The sequence below is a fragment of the Eimeria necatrix genome, genomic scaffold, assembly GCF_000499385.1.
Source record: "Eimeria necatrix Houghton genomic scaffold, Enh_scaff489, whole genome shotgun sequence".
NCBI classification, from domain to species: domain Eukaryota; phylum Apicomplexa; class Conoidasida; order Eucoccidiorida; family Eimeriidae; genus Eimeria; species Eimeria necatrix.
The window spans coordinates 524-24,770 of NW_013654369.1; the positions used below are offsets into that span (position 1 = coordinate 524).

Consider the following 24,247-nt stretch of genomic DNA (forward strand, 5'->3'; position numbering starts at 1 on the left):
TTTGTTTTTAAATTACTTTCCAACAAAGACCAGCTCCAGTCGCCGCCAAAAAAGGCCATTTAAACCCAACGGACCGCTGCAGCCGCTGCTTCCGCGGCACCAGCAGCCTCCGGCGCGCGCCGCGACCTCCCTGCTGCATGCAGGACAAGAACGCGCTAAAATGCCAAATTAATCCAAAATATTAACTCTTTTAACTCTTTTCAACCCCAAATAAAACTCTTCTGATCGTAATCTGCAGCGCAGCAGCCGGGGTCCACCTCCTGCGCCGCCTCGCTCGCGGTGTACGTACACCCCGACGCCTCGCAGCGCGAGTCTCGCCTTCCGCGGCAAACCCGACTCAAAAAGGAACTCGCCAAGTAAATTAACTTTTAAATTAAATTTAATTCAAATTCAAATTTAAATTTAAATTCAAATTTGAAATAAAAAGAGGAAAGCGCGGCTCTTCTTGTGCAGTCCGGGCGAGCGCGTTCGGGTGTACGTACACCAGCCACTTTCTGTTCGAAACGGTTTAGGCTTTTCCTGGCTGCTTTTTCTTCGCTTTTTTTCCATTTTGAATTTAATTAACAAAAAATAAACCATTTCCGAAAAGATAGGAGCAAAGAGTCTCCAAATGCGGCGAAAATAAGCAAAATCGCGGACTCCGGAGATCTGTGTTGTTTGGTGTGGCACTTCATTTTTTTTACTTTTCAGTTTTGTTTTCTTCCACTCTTTTCGCTCAACTGCCTGGCCAGTTGTTTTATCATCTGGAGTTTTCTTTTTTTTGCTTTTTGTCTTTAAATCCCAAAACAAACTTTTATTTGTTTTTCGAAATTGGCAAAGTGGCATTATGGAATTAAAATGAAAAAAAGAAAAAAGAAAAACACCCGAGAGAACGACAGAACTCCGGGATTGTTAGTTTGTTCAAAACGAACATTTTCCACCATTTGTCTTTTGCCATTTGCCATTTATTGTTTATTTATTTTATTTATTTTATTTATTTTATTTATTTAAATGTTTTTTTAATTTTTATTCATTTAGGAATAATTTCCGCGAGCCAATACAAAAGCATACAAGCAAACAAGCAAATCAAATTGAGTAATTAATTAATTGAATTAATTGATTGATTAATTAATTAATTAACCAATTAATTAATCATTTAATTAACTAACTAATTGATAACCCAATTAATTGATCAATTGATTTAATTAATCAATTAATTAATTAATTAATTAATTAATTAATTAATTAATTAATTAATTAATTAATTAATTAATTAATTAATTGATTAATTAATTAATTATAAATCATCTATTCAACGCCGCCTCCTTAACCCTCTGCAACAATTCAACTTTCTTTCCACTTCCCTTTAATCCCCACTTCAAAAGAATTCCTTTAAGTTGCTGCACAGTAAGACTTTCCAATTTATTTGTTTCAATTAATTTCAATATATCTTTTTCCCCCAGTTCCGGGGCCTCTCCTGTACCCTTTTTCGCAGCAGGGGGGCCCCCGGGGGCCCCCAGGGGGGCCCCCCAGGGGGCCCCCCCGGGGGGCCCCCCGGGGGCCCCCTTTCGCTTTCGGGGGCCCCCCTGGAGTGCTGGCTCTGGGGCTGCGTCTCTTACGCTGCAGCAAAAGAAAAGAATAAAAAAGTTAAAAAGAAATAATTAAATGATTAATTAAATAGTTAATTGGTTATTAATTTTATTTATTTATTTATTTTATTTATCTATTTTTATTTATTTATTTATTTATTTATTTATTTATTTATTTATTTATTTATTTATTTATTTATTTATTTGTTTAGTAATTGAGGAGTGGGTACTTAGAAGAGGAGATATTTGTGGAAGAGGGTTTAGGGCTGGTCGGGAAGTTGAGAGACTAGGGTTTAGGGTTTAGGGTTTAGGGTTTGAGTTGCCATTAGTTTCTAGCTGCTGGAGCCCACTCTTGACCCTAGTAAACCCTAAACCCTAAACCCTAAACCCCAAACCTTAAACCCTAAACCCTGTTGAGGTTGCGACCCTGAACAATGCAGCCCTCTGGCGAAAGTCGCGAACGCGTAGCAATGCCCCTGCGCCAAACCCTAAACCCTAAACCCTAAACCCTAAACCCTAAACTCTAAACCCTACTCCCGGTGCAGCGGCGCGTTGCAGGTGCTGCGCCCGCGGGCGGGCTAAGCCCTGATTTAGGGTTTAGGGTTTAGGGTTTGGGTACGTTTGAGCACTTCCGCGAGCTCCTTGCTGAGTTTGAGGGTTTGGTGCTCGTCTGGAGAAAGGGGCCCCGTTGCTGCTGCTGCTGCTGCTGCTGCTGCTGCTGGGGGTTCTGCTGCTGCTGCAGCGCCAGTTAAATGGCAAATGAAGGCAGCAGAAACTTCAGAAAGAGATGCTTCCAAGTGGGGGGCCCTCAAGTCTTCTTTAAATGGCAAATTAATTAAATGAAATCCAGAAATGCTGACGGGGGCCCCCCTGTTGTCGACTTCGTAGAGCTGTACGTACACCCCAAGCCCTTGGAAGAGGTGTACGTACACCCCAGCGTTTTGCTTCGTTTTTTCGTTTTTTTCCGTTTTTTTTCGTCTTTTTCCCCTTTTATTGTTTTTATTTATTTATTTAGTCTTTTATTTATTTATTTTCGTTTATTTATTCTCTTTTTTGAGCTTATTTGGCCTTTATTTCAGCCTTTTTCGCGAACTTCACCTGCGGCAACAGAGCCCCTAGCAGCACAGGGGCCCCCCGGCGAGGAACGAAGGACACAACTGCAGCCTGAAGAAATTAAAATAAATAAGTTAATTAATTAATTAATTAATTAATTAATTAATTATTTAATTATTTAATAATTAATTAATTAATAATTAATTAATTAATTAATTAATTAATTAATTGATTAATAATTAATTAATTAATAACTAATTAATTAATTAATTATTAATAGTAGGTAAATAAATGATAAATTAAATGATAATGATGAATCAAATTGAGGAAAAGGAAACAAACGGAATGAACGGAAATGCGTAAAAGCTTCAAAAGAGAAAAAAAGAAAATGAAAAAAATAAAAAATAAAAGAAGAAAAGAAAATAAAAAAAAGAGATAAAAGGAGACGCAACAAAGAGACACAAAATTGAAAGGAAAAGAATAAAAAGAGAGCAGGAGAAAAAAGGAGAGAAAAAGGGTTTGAAAATAAATTAAAAAAGAAAAAAAGAAAAAAAGAAAAAAAAGAAAAAAGAAAATAACTCACAACTTGCTTTTTATCCATGGCAAGGATGAGGGCGGAAAGAAGTCTTTTGCTTTCTTCGAAATAAGAAAGTGCATTTCTGGTTTCGACATTTGTTTGCTGCTGCTGCTGCTGCTGCTGCTGCTGCTGGCGCTGCTGCTGCAGCTGCTGCTGCAGCTGCTGCTTCAGCTGCTGCTGCCGCGCAGCAGCAGCAGCAGCAGCACTTCCGAAAGAAACAAATAAACTATTTCCCACATTTGCTTCCGGGCCCAAAAGAGAAAGAGGAATAAACCCTAGCAGCCGCATGCAAGGGTTTCCGTAGCTCTGCAACACCCCAAACCCTAAACCCTAAACCCTAAACCCTAAACCCTAAACCCTAGGCGGGCCCCCTGCAACTGCAGCAAAGCGCAGCTCCACAACTGCAAAAGGGTAAACAAAACCCTAAGAAAAGGATTAATCAAAAACAATTTTGAATTAACAAAATTCAAAATTGCTTTTGATTAAAAACAAAACCCACCTTCACTTTCCTCAACTCTTCTTCTTTCACTTCAATTATCTTTTCTCCTACTTCCAAAACCCTCACAACTTCTCCCCCAAAAGGCCCCCCAGGGGCCCCCGGGGGCCCCCGAAGTTGGCTTCCACCTCTGGCAGGGTACTAAAGGTGTACCCTCTGGCAGCAAAATGGGGCGAGGGTTTAGGAGTTTAGGGTTTGTGATTGAGGTGTACAGACAGAGGGGGAGACAGAAAGAAGGAGACAAGTAAAAATAAAAAGAAGACAAGAGGCGAGAGCGACGCGACGCGCGCCTGAAAGCACAAACCCTAAACCCTAAACCCTAAACCCTAAACCCTAAACCCTAAACCCTAGACGCTCCCGCGCTCCAAACCCTAAACCCTAAACGCTGTGAAGAATAAACCCTCGGCCTCGAGCCCCAAACCGCCGCGTCGAGAGACGCGGCGGTTTGGGGCTCCCGGAGTTTAGGGTTTGGGGTTTAGGGTTTAGGGTTTAGGGTTTAGGGTTTACTCAATGCTGGGCTGCACGTTTGAAAGCAGCAAATAACAAGCGTCTTCACTTGCGTCGCTTCCGAGGGCATCGGACCAGAAGAGAGACATGTCGAAACTGCCCTCTGCACGCAAACCCTAAACCCTAAACCCTAAACCCTAAACCCTAAACCCTAAACCATAAACCCTAAACCCTAAACCCTAAAACCTAAACTAGAGGAGGAGAATGTAACACTTTCACGGCCCTGGGAAAAGCAAACCGCGCCAGCGCAGGAAGCAGGTGTTTCGTCAAGCCCAAGGGTTTGTGTGGAGGCTAGGGTTTAGGGTTTAGGGTTTAGGGTTTAGGGTTTGTCTGGCCTTCGTGCTCCAGAGGAAAGAGAAGCAACTCTGTCTTCTGCGACTTTAAGTCAAGAACTCGCTGAATGCATGCACTTCTCTCTAGCTCCGCTTCCTCTTTGCTGCTGCTGCTGCTGCTGCTGCTGCTGCTGCTGCTGCTGCTGCTGCTGCTGCTGCTGCTGCAGGGGTCTGGGTAGCCTGTGAAGAGGTAAACCCGCTGCTGCTGCTGCTGCCGCTTCTTTTGCTGCTGAGTGCTCGACAGCAAAGAACTCAAAGACCACCACAAGTCTGAGGCCGCAAACCCTAAACCCTAAACCCTAAACCCTAAACCCTAGGCACAAACCCTAAACCCTAAACCCTAAACCCTCAACACTGCGCGCTAAACCCTGCACTAGGCCCTCCAGCCTTACTCTGAAGCCCCTACAGAACAGCACCCGCCCTCGCCCAAACCCCAAACCCCAAACCCCAAACCCCAAACCCCAAACCCTAAACCCTAAACCCTAAACCCTAAACCCTCGCCTGAAAAGGCGGGCCTTTCGGGGGGCTGCGCAAACACTTCCGCGAACTCCGAGGGTTTTAAATCCGCCAACTTTCGGAGTTGCTGAATTGTTTTAATATTTATTTCTTGAAGGCCCACTGCCACACACACGCCGGGGGTCAGCAGCGGCCCCGCGCTGCTGCTGCTGCTGCTGCTGCTGCTGCTGCTGCTGCTGCTGCTGCTGCTGCTGCTGCAGGCGTTAAATAGCACCAGGGCGAACCACACGGAGTCGCTGCTGCACAAGTGCGAACGGACGAAAGACGCAGCAGCCCGCATCAACTCCTGCACGCACCAAAAACCCTAAACCCTAAACCCTAAACCCTAAACCCTAAACCCTAAACCCTAAACCCTAAACCCTAGGCCCTAAAATCCAAACCCTGAGCCCGGAGATTGCAACAGCGAAACTCCAGTAGCCCAAAACCCTAAACCCAACTCTCTAAATTGCACGTCTCAGCCAACACCCCCAAACCCTAAACCCTAAACCCTAAACCCTAAACCCTAAACCCTAAACCCTACTCTCCAGAAGCAGGAGCTCTCCTCCTCGTTGCTGCACTCAGGGGGGCCCCCCGGGGGCCCCTCTACATTAGGGTTTGCTTCTTGAAATAAAAGGGACTTTTCAGCATCAACAACCCAAATATATACTTGCCTTAGGGGGCCCCCAACCCGGGGGGCCCCCCCAGGGGGGCCCCCCTCGGGGGGCCCCCCCTCAGGGGGCCCCCCCAGGGGCCCCAAGTGGTCCTCTGCAAAGCCAAGGCCCTCTTCTAACCCATCTGCAGCAGCAGCAGCAGCAGCAGCAGCAGCAAGAGCAGCAGCAGAAGCAGCGACGGCAGCAACATCAAAAAGAGCAGCAGCAGCAGCAGCAGCACAAACGGCAGCAGCAGGAGCAGGAGCAGGAGAACAGCAACACGAGCAGCAGCAGCAGCAACAGCAACGACAGCAGCAGCAGCAGCAGCAACACCAGCAACAGAAGCAAGAGCGGCAAGAGCAACAGCAGCAGCAGCAGCAGCCACGATAGCAGCAGCAGCAACAGCAATAAAAGCAGCAGCTGCTGCTGCAGCTACTAGGGCCCCCGAACTTGTGAAGTCCCCTGCGCAGTGTGTGTGCAGCAATGTGGGTTCACCAGTTTAGGGTTTAGGGTTTAGGGTTTAGGGTTTGGGATTTAGGGTTTAGGGTTTAGGGTTTAGGGTTTGAGGTGTACATACACCTCACCTTCTCCCTCCGAGTCGAAGCCAAAAATTTCTTCGCGTTGGCCCTCAAAGCCAAAACAAGCCAAGGGGGAAAAAGTCCCCATCCTAAACCCTAAACCCTAAACCCTAAACCCTAAACCCTAAACCCTAAACCCTAAACCCTAAACCCTAAAACAAAACCCTAAACCCTAAACCCTAAACCCTAAACCCTAAACCCTAAACCCTAAACCCTAAACCCTAAACCGCAAACCCTAAACCCTAAACCCTAAACCCTAAACCCTAAACCCTAAACCCTAAACCCTAAGCTGACCACTGCCCTAAACCCTAAACCCTAAACCCTAAACCCTAAACCCTAAACCCTAAACCCTAAACCCTAAACCCTAAAATTTTTTTGGTGATGAACTCTTCTTTGCGAAGAGGGTTTCCGCTCCAGGGCCGGGGGGCCCCCGTCAGGGGCCCCCCTGGCGAACTGTTTGCTAGCCTCGAGCAGTACACACCAAACCCTAAACCCTAAACCCTAAACCCTAAACCCTAGAGCCGAATTTTGACATTTTTGAGTCAATTAAAAGCTAGCGGAGGCTTCTGCTGCTCCAGCAAACCCTTTTTTATTCCCTGGGGGCCCCCGGGGGCCCTTTTGCTGCTTGGGGGCCCCAGGGGGCCCCTCTAACTCCAAAAGAAATATATTTCTGAGTCCCTTTTTCTTTAGTTTTAGGGTTTAGGCCCAACAGGGTACTGTACCCACCCCAGGGGCCCCCAAAACTTCTGTCTGGGGGCCCCCCGGGGGCCCCCCACGGACCCTCTGGGGGCCCCCAAGGGGCCCCTAGGCGAGCCAAGGGGCCCCCAGGGGGCCCCCAGGGGGCCCCCAAGAGGCCCCAAAGACCAGCCAGGGGCCCCCGAGGGGCCCCCGGAAGACCCTTGGGGGCCCCCCGCCAAAAGGGTCTCTTTAGGGTTCTCAGGGGCCCCCAGGGGCCCCCAAATAAATTCCCTGGGGCCCCCAAGAGGCCCCAGGGGGCCCTCTGGAGGCCCCAGGGGCCCCCCAGGCAGACTCTTAGGCCTCGGGGGCCCCCCTAAGGGCCCCCTGGGGGCCCCTAAAGGGTCTTTTTAAATAATAAAAGAAAAATTAAAGACAGATAAAGCAAGAAAGAGACACACACAACGTGGAAGCAAAAGCCGGCCGCAGCAGCAGCAGCCACAGCAGCAGCAGCAGCAGCAGCAGCAGCAGCAACCACAGCAGCAGCAGCAGCAGCAGCAGCAGCCACAGCAGCAGCAGCAGCAGCAGCAGCAACCACAGCAGCAGCAGCAGCAATAGCAGTGGCCGCAGCCACAGCAGCATCCGCAGCAGCAGCAGCGACCGCAGCAGCAGCAGCAACCGCAGCAGCAGTCAGAGCACCAGCAGCAGCATCAGCAGCAGCCGCAGCAGCAGCAGCAGCAGCAGCAGCACTCCCTAAATTGGGATTATTTGGAAGGCAGCAGCAGCATGGGGCCCCCAAAGACAGAGACAGAGTTGCTGCTGGAGGGTTTGCTGCAGTCGCTTTATTTGCTGCAGAAGGGCCCCAGCAGCAGCGCAGCAGCAGCAAAAGCTTTTGCTGCTTATGCTGCTGTTATGAGAGGCAGCAGCAGCATTTCAGTTAAAAGAAATTCTGTGGGGTTGTCTTCATTTATTTATTTTGTTTTATTTATTTTATTTTATTTTGTTTTATTTATTTTATTTTATTTTATTTCTTTTATTCATTTTATTTTATTTTATTTTACTTTATTTTATTTTATTTTATTTTATTTTATCTTATTTTATTTTATTTTATTCTTTTATTTTTTATTCTTTTGTTTTTTATTTCTTTTGTTTTATTCTTTTGTCCTTCTATTATTCTTTTATTATTCTTTTTTCTTTTCTTTTTTTCCTTTCATTCTTTTATTCTCTTACTTTTTATTCTTTTATTAATTTTATTCTTTTATTTATTTTATTTTTTATTCTTTTACTCTTTTATTTTTATTTTTATTTTTATTTTTATTTTGTTATTTTTATTTCATTTTTATTTTTATTTTTATTTTTATTCCGCTGCGCTTCTTTTCCTGCTGCTGCAGCAATTGGCAGTGACCAAGTAAACAAATAAATAAATATGTTAATTAATTAATTAATTAATTAATTAATTAATTAATTAATTAATTGTTTATTAATAAGTAAGTAAATACAAAATAATTTTTTTTATTGCTGCCCCTCTGCGTCCGTGGCTGCTGCTGCTGCTGCTGCTGTTGCTGCTGCTGCTGCTGCTGCTGCTGCAGAAATCCGCTGAGCTGCTGCAGCACTGCGTCGCGAGCCTCTACAGCTTGCTGGGAGAAGCAGCAGCAGCAGCAGCAGCAGCAAGCAGCAGCTCTTTGGGTCTCCGTCTTGTCTTGTCGCAGCTGCTGCTGTTCTTAGCCCCCCTGTGCCCCAACAGCCAGCAGCAGCAGCAGCAGCAGCTGCTGCTGCTGCAGATGGATTCCCCGCCGCTGCCGCCCCCCACCCAGCAGCAGCCCCAGCAGCAGCAGCAGCAGCAGCAGCAGCAGCAGCAGCAAACTGCTTCAAATTTGTTGTCTGCAGTTTCCTTTGGTCTTGGATTTCCTTTTAAGGGTTTAGGGCCCCAAACTGTACCCTGTCCCTATGAGCTGCTGGTGGGGGGGGCCCCCGGGGGGCCCCCCTGGGGGCCCCCAGCAGCAGGGAGAGCAGCAGCAGCAGCAGCAGCAGCAAGACAAACCTACGTCTCCCTGCTGCCGCTGTGCCTTGCTGAGGGCCCTGGCAGCAACATGGCTTTGTTCTCCTCCAGCCAACTTTGCTGCTTCTTGCTGCTGCTGCTGCAGCTGCACGGGCCCCACGTGCTGCGCAGCAACTCGCAGAACTTCGTAAGGTTTGCTGCTGGAGATGCAGCAGCAGCAGCAGCAGCAGCAGCGGCGACGGGGGAAGAGCAGCAGCAGCAGCAGCAGCAGCAGCAGCAGCAGCAGGCGGCGCAGAGCTCCCACAGCAGCCTGTTGGCGTTCCCTAGCCCGCCCAAGCCGCAGCAGTCCGCAGCAACAGCAACAGCAGCAGCAGCAGCAGCAGCAGCAGCAGCAGCAGCAGCAGCAAGGGACGGGGCCCCCTTCGTCTCCGTGCGGCAGCTGTCTCTTGTTTGCTTCTCGCGGCTGCTCGAACTGTCTCCGCATGCGCGTTGCTGCTTCAAGAGAGAGTTGGAAAGTATGGAGCAGGCGCTGCTGCTGCTGCTGCTGCACTGCTACAGCAGCAGCAGCAGCAGCAGCAGCAGCAGCAAGAAGAAGAAGGGCTCCTTGACGTCGTGGCTCAAACACATGTGGAAGGCCGAAGAAGGAAACAAATTCTACGAACCAGACGGACGGCCAGCCAGGTAGCCAAACCCTAAACCCTAAACCCTAAACCCTAAACCCTAAACCCTAGGCTCCGGGCTCATCTAAAACCCCAATTGGGGTAATTGCTGTGTTCTGCAGCCTTCAGGGCGTTTCGAAGCAGGCTGTGGCTGTGGCTCATGCCGGCTGGAATTAGGGTTTGGGGTTTAGGGTTTTATTTAGGGTTTAGGGTTTAGGGTTTAGGGTTTGTGTTTGTTTTTCAGGGGCTTTTTCACCTGCTTGTGCCGCAGCAAAACTGTTGCTGCTGAGGAGCTGCTGCACTGCCAAGTTTTTGCTTCTCTTGCTGTTTGGGTGCTGCGCGTCTACACGCCCTACATAAATCGAGCAGCGTGAGGGTTTAGGGTTTAGGGTTTAGGGTTTAGGGTTTAGGGTTTAAGCTCTACGCTTCAGCATGAGACTCCAGGGTTTGAAGTAGTTTTTGCCACCAGTTCAGGTTGAACTTGCTAGCGCTCACGCTTGAATTCTAGGGTTTAGGGTTTAGGGTTTAGGGTTTAGGATTCAGGGTCTGGGGTTTGCGGTTTAGGGTTTAGGGTTTAGGGTTTAGGGTTTAGGGTTTAGGGTTTAGGGTTTAGGGTTTCTGCGCCCCAGGCAGGCCCGCGTGCGCGAAGAGGCCTTCTTTCGTTTGATGCACTTTGGGTTTCTTGATGAAGCAGCAACGCAGCAGCAGCAGCAGCAGCAGCAGCAGCAGGTGGCTGCGCAGCAGCAGCAGGTGGCTGCGCAGCAGCAGCAGCGAGGGCAGCAGCAACAGCAGCAACACGCGCCCGCGCAGCAGGAGGAGCGAGAGCAGCGGCTGCTGCAGCTGGCTGCGCAGCAGCAGGAGCGAGAGCAGCAGCAGCAGCAGCAGCAGCAGCAGCAGCAGCAGCAGCAGCAGCAGCAGCAGCTGTTGCAGCTTCCAAACCTATTTACGCGTTCTGTCTGCACTTACTGTCTCCGTCTGCTGCAGCAGGTGGAGCTGCTGCAGCAGCAGCAGCAGCAGCAGCAGCAGCCAGGCATCCCCGCTGCAGCGGATGCAGCTGCCTCCAGCGCAGCCCCCAGCAGCAGCAGCAGCAGCAGCAGCAGCAGCAGCAGCAGCAGCAGCAGCTTGATCCTGGGCCGGCAAGCCTCAATTGCTGCAGCAGAAGTCGAGCAGCAGCAGCTCGATGCTGCTGCTGTTGAGGCTTTGCGGCTGCTGTTTCTTTTGTCTCCTTGCGACGAAGATGTGGAGCAGCAGGCCCAAGCAGTCATCAGACGCGTAAACCCTAAACCCTAAACCCTAAACCCTAAACCCTAAACCCTAAGCCCTAACCGCTGTGCTCTAGGCGTTTCTCCCTTTACCTTTTACGGCGCTTCCGCGAGTGTGCGAGAAGCCGTTGCTCATACGCTTTGAGGTTTAGGGTTTAGGGTTTAGGGTTTAGGGTTTAGGGTTTAGGGTTTAGGGTTTAGGGTTTAGGGTTTGTACCACTGCGAGAATAGTGACTGCGAAGGCCTCCAGGTGGCGCTTCACGAGGGGCAGTTTGGAAGACAGCGCCCTGCAGCTGGCTGGACGCGCAGTTGCTGGGGGCCGGGGGCTGCAAGTGTTTTACTGGGCGTCTCTGCTGTGGCTGAGTCATGCTGCTGCTGCTGCTGCTGCTGCAGCACCTGCAGCAGCAGCAGCAGCAGCAGCACGAAACCCTCTTTTTCTCCTCGAGGGTTTCATAGAAGAAATGCTGCAGCAGCAAAAAACAAAAGGGTTTTGTCTCAGCCCCCTTTGCAGCGTTTATGCTGCTGCAGCACTGACCAACTCGCGGCAGCAAGTCCCGCCCCCAGTCCTCTTTCAGTAAACCCTAAACCCTAAACCCTAAACCCTAAACCCTAAACCCTAAGCCCTGGCAGCTCAGCCTTCGCAGTTTGCTTGCAGACTTTGAGAGCTGAGCTGCTCCGCTCTCGCGGCGCAGCTCGAAAAGATGGATTCAGTTTCTAGGGTTTAGGGTTTAGGGTTTAGGGTTTAGGGTTTAGAGGCTAGGGTTTAGGGTTTGGAGTGTCTGTACACCGCAGGTACTTCCCCTCCATTTTCATGTTGGCCGCATTTCACCCGCGCTCTGTGGGGTCTCTCTTGCGCTTCTTGATTCCCTCAATCGTAAACCCTAAACCCTAAACCCTAAAACCTAAACCCTAAACCCTAAACCCTAGAACGCTTAGGACCGGGGGTTTGCAGCATACTGCTTCTTGGCCCTTTTTTGCCGCGTCCCTGCCCGAATCATGCCTAGGGTTAGGGGTTGAGGCCAAGGGTGTGAGCTCTAGGGTTTAGGGTTTAGGGTTTAGGGTTTAGGGTTTAGGGTTTAGGGTTTAGGGTTTAGGGTTTAGGGTGGGGGTTTAGGGTTTAGGGTTTAGGGTTTAGGGTTTAGGGTTTAGGGTTTAGGGTTTAGGGTTTAGGGTTTATGCAGGGCGCGGGAAACACCCCCGCGTTGGTGAACAGTTTGTTGACTTCGCTGTGCAACATTTCGCCCTTCTTTAGGGTTTAGGGTTTAGGGTTTAGGGTTTTAGGGTTTAGGGTTTAGGGTTTAGGGTTTAGGGTTTAGCAGGTTGCGGGGGGCCCCTGCGCAGAGGTCTTTCACTCTCTACTTGACCTGCCCCTCACTGCAGCATTTTTAGAGCTGTGGGGCCCCCAGGGGCCCCCTGCTGCTTCTTGCTGCAGTTTGCTGCAGGCAGCAGCAAACTACCTCCTCAGAAAAAAAACAGGCAAACCCTAAACCCTAAACCCTAAACCCTAAACCCTGGGCTGGGTGCTGCGGCGGAGCCACCGCGGAGCAGCAGAAGACACTCAATGTATGGTTGTACTGCTGTTGCTGCTGCTGCTGTTGCTGCTGCTGCTGTTGCTGCTGCTGCTGTTGCTGCTGCTGCTGCTGCTGCTGCAGATAGTGCACCTGTGATGTGGGAGGGCCGGACTGAAGAGGACCTGCAGCGCTTGCTGCGGCTCTGCGAGTAACTAAACCCTAAACCCTAAACCCTAAACCCTAAACCCTTGCTGCCTAGCTCGTATTCCCAAAAAGCTCTTGAGACCTCTCAGTGCATGCTTTCATTAAGTCTACAGTCCCAGAGTCACGGCTGAAGAGTGGAAGTCTAGGGTTTAGGGTTAGGGTTTAGGGTTTAGGGTTTAGGGTTTAGGGTTTAGGGTTTAGGGTTTGCGGCTTGTGCAGAGGGCTGGCTGCAACCCCGAGGGTTTCAGCTGTATGTACAGTTGTGCCCGGCTGTCTTGAAGTCCTCATTAGAGAAGTGCTGGCGTCTCCCAACCCTAGAGCTAGAAGTAAACCCTAAACCCTAAACCCTAAACCCTAAACCCTAGGTAAACCCTAAACCCTACCCAAACCCTAAACCCTAGTTAAACCCTAAACCCTGAAGCGGGGTGCCTGCGCATTCCGTTAAATTTGACTCCAAAGCCTTTTCTGAAGCCCCATCCAAGATGTCTAGCGGCGAGCGCTTCAGGGTTTAGGGTTTAGGGTTTAGGGTTTAGGGTTTAGGGTTTAGGGTTTGTGCGTGTTTTGTGGTTGCCTCAGACCAGCTCTTTAGGGTTTTGTTGTTCCGCTTCTCCTTATTGTTTCCTCTAGGGTTTTTTGTGGGGCGGTTTGTCAAGCAGGCTGTTGCTGCTGTTTGCAAATTGCTGCAGCAAACCCCAGACCTCCTAGTGCGTGCGAGGGTTTAGGGTTTAGGGTTTAGGGTTTAGGGTTTAGGCATGGGGGCCGACGCCAGTTGCGCGGGTCTGGGCGCAACTCCCAGCACTGAGACAGGAAGTGGAATTTAGGGCCTAGGGTTTGGGGTTCACAGGGTTTAGGGTTTAGGGTTTAGGGTTTAGGGTTTAGGGTTTAGGGTTTTTGCTGCTGCAGCTGCACCAGCAGAAGCAAATAATCAAAGCCATTTACAGCCACGCGAACCCCGAGGGGGCCCCCCTAGCTGAAGCTCTTTGCTGGGGTGTGGGGGCCCTCCTGACCCCCTCGCTGCTGCAGCAGCAGCAGCAGCAGCAGCAGCAGCAGCTGCAGCAGCAGCAGCAGCTGCTGCTGCTGCACCAGCAACAGTGGAAGCAGCAGGAAGCTTGTTCCTTCCGCCCAGCCGACGCAAGTTCAAACTTTAGACTCAAACCCTAAACCCTAAACCCTAAACCCTACCCCCCGTTTAGTCTGGTCACACAGACCCAGCCCTCAGGGTTTAGGGTTTAGGGTTTAGGGTTTAGGGTTTGGGGTTTTCCCGCAGGTAATATCTGGGTACTTCTGCGCACTTGAGTCTGTAGCCTACGAGGCCTTGGGGGCTGGGGGGCCCCCCGAGGGGCCCCCCATTCTCTTTGAGCCTCCTTGGGGGCCCCCGGGGGGCCCCCCAGCTGTGGGGGCCCCCCTAGCTGCTGGTGGCCCCCCGTCTGCTGCTGCTGCAGCTGCGGGTAATAGAGGCCCAGCAGCAGCAGCAGCAGCAACGGAAGCAGCAGCAGCAGCAGCAGCAGCAGCAGCAGCAGCAGCACGGCAAGGGGGCCTCCGCGTGCCGCCTAGTGGGGGGGCCCCAAGGGCCCCCTTGGGCCCCTCCTCCCGTCCTGCACCCACTGACGGAGATCAAGGAGGTACAAAGGTTTAGGGTTTAGGGTTTAGGGTTTAGGGTTTGGGGTTTAGGGTTTAGGGTTTGGGTAGGGGCTAGAGTTTGAGGATTCTTTTGAGTGCTTATTTGCCTCAGAACTGCCTTCGGGACAGAGCCCCACAGCAACGCCTGCTGCTGCTGCTCCTGCTGCTGCTGCTGCTGCTGCTGCTGCTCCTACTGCTGTTGCTGCTTCTGCTGCTGCTGCTGCTGAGGGGCCCCCTCCCTCCTTGGTGTGCGTCGCGGTGACTGCACTGACGCAACTAGGTACGCTTTCTTAAACCCTAAACCCTAAACCCTAAACCCTAAGTGAGTGAGGGCCTTTGATAACGTCGGCGAACTCGAGGGGGGCACTGATACCAGATTTAGGGTTTAGGGTTTAGGGTTTAGGGTTTAGGGTTTATGCGCCTGTCGCTGCGTGGGCCTGCTGCTCTACATTATCATCGCAAGGAGACAAAAGGAGCAGCAGCAGCAGGGCCTCAGCAGCAGCAGGGTTTAGGGTTTAGGGTTTAGGGTTTGGGGTGAGGTTTTGCGTGCGGTGTCTGCCCAGCGCTTAGCTTTCCACCGTTGAGGCCTCGCACAGTTTTGTGTCTCAGCTCTGTAAGTTTAGGGTTTAGGGTTTAGGGTTTAGGGTTTAGGGTTTGGAAGCGAAGCTTGTGGGTGGGAGTTTAAGGCAGTGGGATTTAGGGTTTAGTTATAAATCTCGTGAGGACTAGGGCTTGGGGTTTAGGGTTTAGCGCTCGATATTTAGACACTCAGACGTTTAGGGTTTAGGGTTTAGGGTTTAGGGTTTGGAGAGGGGCTTATCATATTATATTTCGAGTTGGATAAAACATTTTTTGGGGAATTTAGAAAAATAATTTGGCAATAAATGAAAAAGAAACAATCCAGAAATAAAGCAGAATAAAAAGCATTCGAAATAAAAGTGAAATGCCTTAAAGGCGCATTTGCAAATGCGCAGGCTGCATGCAGTTCAGGTGTATGTACACCTGCGAGCTGGTTTTGAAATTCGAAGCAAATGGCTTTTTTAAGGCCAAAAGTGCCGGGTTTTTTGCGGGAAAATAAAATAATTATAATTAAAACATTTTGTTGCATCAAATGCCCTTTATTTGCATTCATTTCCCTCATTAAAAGTGCAAAAATTAAAAGAGTGCCCGCATGCAAATTGCAGCGGCGTGAGCCGAGCTGTACATACACCCCAGCGGGAGCGCATGCGCGGCTCTTTTCTTGAAGTGGAACGAATCAGCAAATAAATAAAAAGTCACTTTTTAGAAAATAGATTTATTAACTGCAAATAATGAAAAAAAAGTGCCTTTTTGTGCAAAATTCTCCTCTTTTTTCCGTTTATTCACGTAAATTGCATGCAGGCGAAAAGACAGTACATGCATTCTTTCTTTCCGTGCATTCAACTTGAAAAACAAACAAACAAACAACACAAACAAACAAAATAAATAAATAAATAAATAAATAAATAAATAAATAAATAAATAAATAAATAAATAAATAAATAAATAACAAAGATAAATAAATAATAAAAGCTGCACTTAATGGGCTTTGAAGGCAAAAGTTTGGACCCAAAAAGCGAAAACGGCTTCTGCGATTTGCTGCTTCTGGGGTGTACGTACAGCTCAGGGCCCAAGTCCAGGGGGCCCCCTGGGGGCCCCTTTTGCTTCGAATTAATTTTTCTTTTTCTCTTTTGAAAGATCCTCCGCAAAGCCAAACAGCAGTGGCTTTGGGGGAGGCCCGGGGGCCCCTCTTTTCTCCTTGGTGGGCTTTTAAGTTTTTTATTTTGGGATTTCTTTTTCTTTTTTGTTTTTATTTTATTGCATTTGTTTTGCGCTTTTGTTCCTCTTTGTGGCGCCTGCCACCGCTGTCTGCTGCTGCTGCTGCTACTGCTTCGCTTGCTGCTGCTGCTGCTGTTAGTTTTGCTGCTGCTGCTTCTGTTGCTGCTGCTGCTGCTGTTAGTTTTGTTGCTGCTGCTTTTGTTGCTGCTGCTGCTGCTGCTTCTAGGCTTTGGAATCTGCTGCGCCAAGGCCAAGAGACCCTCTCGCAAGACGCGGGGGGCCCCCAGGGGCCTCCAGGGGCCCCCAAAGGTAATTTAGTCCCCTTTTTTGCATGCACTGGGGGGCCCTTGGGAGCTTTGGGCCTAGCAGCAGCAGCAGCAGCAGCAGCAGCAGCAGCAGCAGCAGCAGCAGCCTGGGAGGGGCTGTTCATCTCTTGCGTTTGCGGTGCAGCTCAGGGGCCCCTGGGGGCCCCCGCAGAAGCAGAGACGGAAGCTGCATGCAGCTCCACAGGCTTGCGAAGAAACTCAAATGCAGCAGCAGCAGCAGCAGCAGCAGCAGCAACAGCAGCAGCAGCAACAGGGGAAGGGGGTGCAGTTGCAAGGGGCATCCTGCAGCGGCTCAGGGGCTGCCCTTCAAATTTGGGGCGCCATCGAAGTTAGCTGCTAAACCCTAAACCCCAAACCCTAAACCCTAAACCCTCAACTTCATGTTTTGATGCCCGCTTTGGAGACCTCTATTGCACGCGAGCAACCACAGCAGCAGCAGCAGCAGCAGCAGCTGCAAATGCTGCAGCAGCAGCAGCAGCAAGAACAGTACAGCCTGTCGCAGCTTTGCCGCGAGAAGCCACTAGGAGCACTGGAGTTTAGACTTTAGGGTTTAGGGTTTAGGGTTTAGGGTTTGGAGTTTGGGGAATCAAACCAATGCTGGTTTGCTGCCGCCGCAAGAAGCAGCTGCAGCAGCTTTCGCCGCTGCGGTGTACGTACACCGCAGAGTTGGCCTGCGCGGCTTTTCTTTTTCGTAATTATTCTTTCATTTTCTTTATTTCATTTATTCTTTTCTGTTCTTCATTTAATTAAATTTATTCTTTCCTTTTGTTTCAGCTTTTGTTTGTTAATTATTTGAGCTGCAAAAGGCGCTTTTTTTTCAAAAAAGTGGTTAAAGACAAAAGACAAAAGAAAACTTGGGGGGGGGTGGGGGGCTCTTTCTGTGAGGTCCAGTGGACCATTTTTTAATTAAAGGTTTTGTCTCGCTTTGCTCTTTATGGATTTCCAAAAGAAAAAGAAATAAAAGACTTTTATTTGGCAAATTTAAAAGAAAAACAGTCTTTGGAATTTGCTGCATGCGCTGCTGCGCCGAGGCGTTTTGCAAGTTCTGCACTGGGGCGGCGGCGCGAGTGGTTCTCGACTTTGCGGGAAGTAAAGCTGAAAATGGATTAAAAAGGAAACAAATAAAAGGAAATAAATGCAAATAGTTTCCGAGAAGTCCTTTTGAAGAAGGAAATGGGAGTTTCTGAGAAGATCGCCGCGGCCGACACCCGGAGAGCGGCGGGCAGCCCGCGGAGGGAAACTGCGGCGAAAAAGAAAACTTGGCGCGCCAAAAGACGCAAAAACAAATGAAATATCGGAAACTTATTTCGAATTTGCGCCAAAGTCCGAAAATTGGAAGCTTTTCAAAGAAGTGGCGAAGTGGTTTCGCCTCCAGGTTGTTGCTGGCTATCCGACCAGCGGCTTCCGAGGTGTACAGACACCTCGTGCTGGCCGCGCGGACCCCCGCGATCTTCCGCGTTGCCGCTCACAAATTATTCTGCAAAAACTTCTGCACAAATAATTTAAAATTTGCAGTTTCGGAGAGCCAATTTTTTCCGAAAAGGGCTCAAAATCGCAGCGGATCGGGTGACTGCGCGCCGCGCGAGCCGCAGCAGCGGGCTCTTCACTCTGGCGGTCATTCGCGTCTTAAATTGCTTTCTGAGGACTTGAAAACTTTTTTTTGATTTAATTTTTTACTTTTGAGTTCTTTTTTCGCGCTTTTTCCGCTTTGCAGCTCCCGGCAGACCCCAGCGGCTCGCGCCGCAGCCACGGGAGAAACTGCAGCGCCTCGGCTCTGCTTCTGTGCGCCTGAGGGCCTCTGCGCGCAGCAGAAGCCTCTTCTGCTGCAGTTGCTGCTGCAGCTGCTGCTGCAGTTGCTGCTGCAGTTGCTGCTGCAGTTGCTGCTGCAGTTGCTGCTGCTGCGGCTGCCTTCGGCGCCGCCAGAAGGCGTCGGCGGCGCGGGGATGCGCGCAGAGTAGCTGGTGGCTGCAGCAGCTCTTCCGGGGCTCTGCTTTCCCCCCTTGCTGCTCCCTCCGCGCATGCAGCAGCAGCAGCAGCAGCAGCAGCAGCAGCAGCAGCAGCAGCAGCAGCAGCCGCAGCAGCAGCGGCCATGACGAGCCCGTACATGGTCTCGCGCCCGATTTACGGGTGCCCGCTTTCGCAGGGGCCCCCCGTGACGTTCGCGTCGCTGGGGCCCCCAGGGGCCCCCCTGGGGCCCCCAGGGGCCCCCCTGGGGCCCTCCTGGGCCCCCCTGGGGCCCCCGGGGGCCCCCGGGGCCCCGGGGGCCCCCCTGCTGGGGGTCCCCAGCGGGGGCCCCCGGGGCTCCCTGGGGCCCCCGGCGCTGGTTCCTTGGGCGCGAGGGCCCCCTGCAGCAGCAGCAGCAGCCGGCAGCAGCAGCAGCAGCAGCAGCAGCAGCTGGGAGAAGCTGTCGAGCCTGCGGAGCAGCCCCGGAATAATAATGCTGCTGCTGCAGCTGCTGCTGACGAACTCTTTGTTTGCTTCTGTGGGGCGCTGCGACTTCAACTTTGCGGTGTACCTGCTGGGGTACCACTTGTGGTGTATAGACAGCTGCTGCGCAAGTCGCGCTGCGCTGCAGCGGCTGCTGCGCAGCGCGCAGCAGCTCGCAGTGCTGCTGTCTTTGTCATCTTTTGCGGACATTTTATTTCTTTTCGTGGCTTTTTCCACTTGGACTTGCGAAACCCCAAACCCTAATTCGTGTTTTCCAGACCCCCAGGACCTCCAGGTCCGCTGGGCCCTCGCCGCGCACGCCTGGGCCCTCGGACTCTCCCTCCTCAACCTCCTCCTCAAGGTCCCTAGGGTTTAGGGTTTAGGGTTTAGGGTTTGGGGTTTGGGGGCGGCAGCGCTTGCTGGGGACGGCGCGGCGGGGAGGGCTTGGGGTTTGGGGGGCTTCGCGACTCCGGGGAGGGTTTAGGGTTTAGGGTTTAGGGTTTAGGGTTTGGGGGCTTCGGGGAGGGTTTAGGGTTTGCGGGAAGCACTGCGTCGCGGTTGCACCGATGCAGGGGACTTCAGTCACTCAGGGGCTAGCTAGGGTTTAGGGTTTGGGGTTTAGGGTTTAGGGTTTGGGGTTTAGGGTTTAGGGTTTGGGGTTTAGGGTTTAGGGTTTAGGGTTTGGTTTGTGAACAGGTGCTCGTAATCTTTCTGAGCTTCTCGTGGGTGCAGCAGCAGAGTGAGCCAAACCCTAAACCCTAAACCCTACACCACCGCAGCGTCTCTAGACCTCTCGCCACGCTCTGCAGTGGGGTTAGGGTTTAGGGTTTAGGGTTTAGGGTTTAGGGTTTGGGGTTTCTGTTCAGGGAGAGTCCTGGGCCTAACGAGCAGCATGGGCACGGCGATGTCGCCCCCTCAGGCGGCGCCTCTGACTATGTGCGACTAAACCCTAAACCCTAAACCCTAAACCCTAAACCCTCGCGAGGGTTTGTCGGCAGCGGCGCAAGGAAGGCTTCTTCCTAGATTCAGCTAAACCCTAGCTAGGGTTTAGGGTTTCGTTTGCATCAAAAAACTCCGGCCGGGGCGGCTGGGCCTAAACCCTAAACCCCCGGATAACTTTTGCATCAGGTGTCCGCGCACGCAGGGATTAGGGTTTAGGGTTTAGGGTTTAGGGTTTAGCGCGGACTAGTGCAGCAAATCGAAGCCGCCGATGCAGCAAGGAAAAGCCAACCACCGAAATCAAATAAACCCCTCCCAGGTGTACAGACACCCCAACTAATCCCCTCAAATGCAACAAAAGGGACAAACAAATAAAACCCTCCAACCACTTCTGGGGCCCCCCGACATCTTGGGGGCCCCCCGACATCTTGGGGGCCCCCCGACATCTTGGGGGCCCCCCGACATCTTGGGGGCCCCCAGCAGGTCTTGGGGGCCCCCCCGAGATCTTAGGGGCCCCCACAAGGTCTTGGGGGGCCCCACGACATCTTGGGGGCCCCCCAGACATCTTGGGGGCCCCCCAGACATCTTGGGGCCCCTAAGACCTCCTGGGGTTCAGCTCCTAGGGGCCCCCAAGTGTACCCCCAGGGGCCCCCTGGGGGCCCCCCTGGGGGCCCCCCCCATCGCGGGGCCCCTAGGGGCCCCTAAGGCCTCCCGGGGGCCCCCAAGATCTGCCGGGTGCCCCCCCCAGTCTTTTGGGGCCCCCAGTACCCTTTGGGGGCCCCCCAGTACCCTTTCAGGGCCACCAGTACCCTTTGAGGGCCCCCAGTACCCTTTGGGGGCCCCCAGTACCCTTTGGGGGCCCCCAAAGGGCACTGGGGGCCCCCAGTACCCTTTGGGGGCCCCCCGAAGGGCCCCTCAAAGGAGCCCCGGGAGAGGGCCATTGTTGGTTTGCTGCTGCTGCTCCAAAAGAGCAGCAGCATCTTTGCTGCTGCTTGCATGCGGCGCAGCTGCCCCGCCCGCGTCACTGTTGGGCCACTCTTCTGCTGCTGCTGCTGCTGCTGCTGCTGCTGCATTGGGCGTTCCCCCCCCCTGCTGCTGCTGCTGCTGCTGCTGCTGCTGCTGCTGCTGCTGCTGCTGCTGCTGCTGCTTGATCTTTCTCTTCAACTCCTCAGTCTCCTCCCGCACTTGTCTTTCTATTTCTTTGTCTTTATTCCATTCGCAGTTCGCAGCATCGAAGGGCCCCAGCAGCTCCGGCAGCGGCAGCAGGTTCAGGGGGGCCCCCGGGGGGCCCCCCGGGGGGCCCCCTGGGGGGCCCCCCAGGGGGCCCCCCAGGGGGGCCCCCCCTTGGGGGCCCCCCGGGGGGCCCCCAAGGGGGGCCCCCCCGCTGAGCCCCCAGTGCTCTCCTTCCTCTCCCAAATCAAGTAAGTCTGCCTCCGCTCCTACGACTGGTGCTGCTGCTGCTGCTGCTGCTGCTGCGTCCTGCGCAGCCGCAGCAGGAGCAGCAGCAGCAGCAGCAGCAGCAGCAGCCGCGTCTGGGGGCCCCTCGCTGCCGAAGCTCAGCAAATCCTCAAGGGGCCCCAGGGGGCCCCCTTTGCCTTGCTGGGGGCCCCCCGTGTCTTCTGCGGGGTCGGGCGCTGTGGAGGAGCCTGCAGCGGGAGCTTCTGGTGCAGCCTTGCTGCTGCTGCTGCTGCTGCTGCTGCTGCTGCTGCTTCCGTTGCTGCTGCTGCTGCTGCTGTCTTTGTCTGTGCCCTGCTGCAGCTGCCCGTCGCCTCCTTTGAGGCTCTCCTTTTCCGCGTCTTTGCTAAAGCGCCCTGCGTCCCCGCCGCTGCTGCTGCTGCTGCTGCTGCTGCTGCTGCTGCTGCTGCTGGAGGCGCCTGAGGCGGCCGCTGGCGAGCAGCAGCGCAGCAAGCCGCTTGCTGCGCTGCTGGCAGCTGCTGCGGAGCTGCTTGTTCAGCAGCAAGTGCTGCTGCAGCGGCTGCAGCACATTAAAAAGTAAATCTCTTTTGAATCTGCTGAAGACAGCGTGTGGGGCGTCGGCCCGGGCGATGCGGTGTACAGACTCCCGGTAGCAGCAAACATCCCGGGATATGAAAAAGTCGGACTTTTTGGAAAGGGTTTTGACTGCTGCTTCGCTGAGGACTTCGAGGCTGCAGCAGAGGGTTTGGAAACCCTCGAGACAAACCCTAACTCCCCTTTCTAGGGTTTGGAGGGCGCTGTCGTACTGCTGCAGGTCCCGCACCATCCCCTCAAACACGGGGTCTTCACCGCTGCTGCTGCTGCTGCTGCTGCTGCTGCTGCTGCTGCGCTGCAGCCGCTCCGCCCAACTCGACAGCTCCTGCTTCAGCTGCTGCAGCGCCTCCTCCACGCCCGCCATCCCGCAAACCCTAAACCCTTCAAACCCTAAACCCTAAACCCTAAACCCTAAACCCTCGGCAAGAAGAACGACGCCGAAGCCGCCAGCCGCCGAGACGCCGCAGCCGCTGCACGTACTACACCCAAACCCCGAAAGACAGACCAAACCCTCACGCAAACCCTAACGCAAACCCTAAACCCTAAAAAAGCGCTGCAGCAAACCACAAACCACAAACCCTCCTCAAACCCTCGCCAGCCAGCCCCCGCAGCTGCTGCTCCTGCTGCTGCTGCTCCTGCTGCCACCGCGCAGGGCTGCGCCGCAATCGATGCAGCCGCCAACAACCCGCACCCTAAACCCTAAACCCTAAACCCTAAACCCTAAACCCTAAACCCTCCTCCACCCTTTCTCCACTCAATCCCCCCGCCCTATCCGCATGCAACCCGCCTACCTCGCCAAACCCTAAACCCTAAACCCTAAACCCTAGGAGCGCTAGCGCCGCTCCTCCCAAACCCTAATCTCACTCTCTCTGCGCCACATTCCCCAGAAACGCAACCACCAAAACAACCCAGCCACGCAAACCCTAGCCTAAACCCTAAACCCTAAACCCTAAACCCTAAACCCTAATGGCGACGCAACGCCGCTCCTCCGCACCTCCCACCCGCACACCACCGGCCACCGCGAGCCTTCGCCGCCGACTCTAAACCCTAAACCCTAAACCCTAAACCCTAAAACCTCCGAGACGGCTGCTAAACTGAACTTTTAGTGCCAAATTTAGAGTCTTCAACAAACCCCCGAAAACATGGAAGGTTCGCCCTACCTCGAGGGGCCCCCCGGGGGCCCCCAAGGGTTTAGGGTTTAGGGTTTAGGCTCCCCAACGAACCCACAAGGGGCCCCCAAAAGGCCCTCAAAGGGGCCCCAAGGGGCCCCTTGGCCCTCAAAGGGGCCTCAAGGGGCCCCCAGGGGGCCCCCAAGAGGGGCCCCAGGTGACTTCGGGGGGCCCCCTCCTGTAACAACCCAAGAGGGCCCTCAGGTACCCTCTTAGCCCTGGGGGCCCCTGGGGGGGCCCCTAGGGGCCCCAGGGCTAAAAGGGTACTAAAGACCCCTAACCCCAGGACCCTTTCAGGGCCCCTCTGGGGGGCCCCCGAGGGGCCCCTAGGGGGGCCCCTGCTACGGACCGCCTTTCTGGGGAGGCGCAGATGGCGAGAACTAAACCCTAAACCCTAAACCCTAAACCCTAAACCCTCGAAATTGCATATTTGGTTGCCATGGGGCAAAAACGCCTTTTCTTTTTGCTTATTTCCAGCAGCAAGTAAATGTGGAAAGGAAATAAAAATAAAAAATAAAAAAAGAAAAATAAAAGAAATAAACAAATCCAAAAAACGCAAATAAATGCATGCGCTGCAGCCTGCAAGTGGCAATCTCCTTCGAATTTATTAATTTTAATTTTAATTTTAATTTTAATTTCAATTTTAACTTTAATTTTAACTTCTTTTTGTAGTAATATTTATTTATTGCTTTTTCGGGTTTTACACTTTTCCAAAGAGATCCATTTTGGAGGCACTTGTGGTGGCCCAGTAGGTCGGTTGTCACTGCTTAGGGTTTAGGGTTTAGGGTTTAGGGTTTGTGGGCGGGCTTTGGAGTCAAAGTGCTCATTGAATTCAACTGAAAGCAGCCAAGTGCATGCATTTGCATGCATGCACTTGCATGCAAATGCATGCACTTGCATGCATGCAAATGCATGCATGCACTTGCCTGCATGCATGAAAATGCATGCACTTGGCTGTTTGCTGCTTCAAAGAAAGACGAAAGTGCAGCTCGGGGAGCCCGGAAATAAAAAATAAAATAAATAAAATAAGAAAGTGCACAAAATAAAATAAAAAGGAAATAAAATAATCGAAGAAATCAAAAAGAACAAAAAGAAGAAAAAAGCGCCGGCGCACGAGCTGTCTGTACACCCCACGCCTCCGCCGCGCAACAAAAAAACTCAAACTTGAGGTGTACGTACACCTCAGCAGCCCTAGCCCCTGGCCCCTCCCCTTTCTTGGGGCCTCCTTTCCACAGGGGCCCCCAGGGGCCCCAGGGGCCCCAGGGCCCCCAGGGGCCCCCGGGGCCCCGGGGGCCCCAGGGGCCCCCGGGGCCCCAGCGGGGCCTGCACTACGGCGCCCAGGGGGGCCCCCAGGACGGCTCTGGGGGGGCCCCCCGGGGCCCCCGGGGCCCCC

General features: G+C 52.5%; 3 protein-coding genes across 3 annotated transcripts; all 3 read right to left on the reverse strand.

The window, feature by feature from the left end:
- Nucleotides 1-4,197: 4,197 nt before the first annotated feature.
- ENH_00057690 (ATP-dependent DNA helicase II, 70 kDa subunit, putative) lies at nucleotides 4,198-6,344 on the reverse strand (the record flags this gene model as incomplete). Its single annotated transcript, XM_013581778.1, is given in 6 exon segments — nucleotides 4,198-4,304; nucleotides 4,537-4,803; nucleotides 5,035-5,251; nucleotides 5,256-5,335; nucleotides 5,569-5,823; nucleotides 6,263-6,344. Coding segments are annotated over 6 exon segments (1,008 nt in total).
- Nucleotides 6,345-18,430: 12,086 nt separating this feature from the next.
- On the reverse strand, nucleotides 18,431-18,946 carry ENH_00057700 (hypothetical protein; the record flags this gene model as incomplete). Its single annotated transcript, XM_013581779.1, has 1 exon — nucleotides 18,431-18,946. The coding sequence occupies one exon, from the start codon at nucleotides 18,944-18,946 to the stop codon at nucleotides 18,431-18,433; it is 516 nt and encodes a 171-aa protein (XP_013437233.1).
- A 1,644-nt stretch (nucleotides 18,947-20,590) lies between these two features.
- ENH_00057710 (UBA/TS-N domain-containing protein, putative) lies at nucleotides 20,591-22,049 on the reverse strand (the record flags this gene model as incomplete). Its single annotated transcript, XM_013581780.1, has 2 exons — nucleotides 20,591-21,561; nucleotides 21,845-22,049. 2 exons carry the CDS (start codon nucleotides 22,047-22,049, stop codon nucleotides 20,591-20,593), a joined length of 1,176 nt encoding a protein of 391 aa, XP_013437234.1.
- Between the last annotated feature and the right edge of the window lie 2,198 nt (nucleotides 22,050-24,247).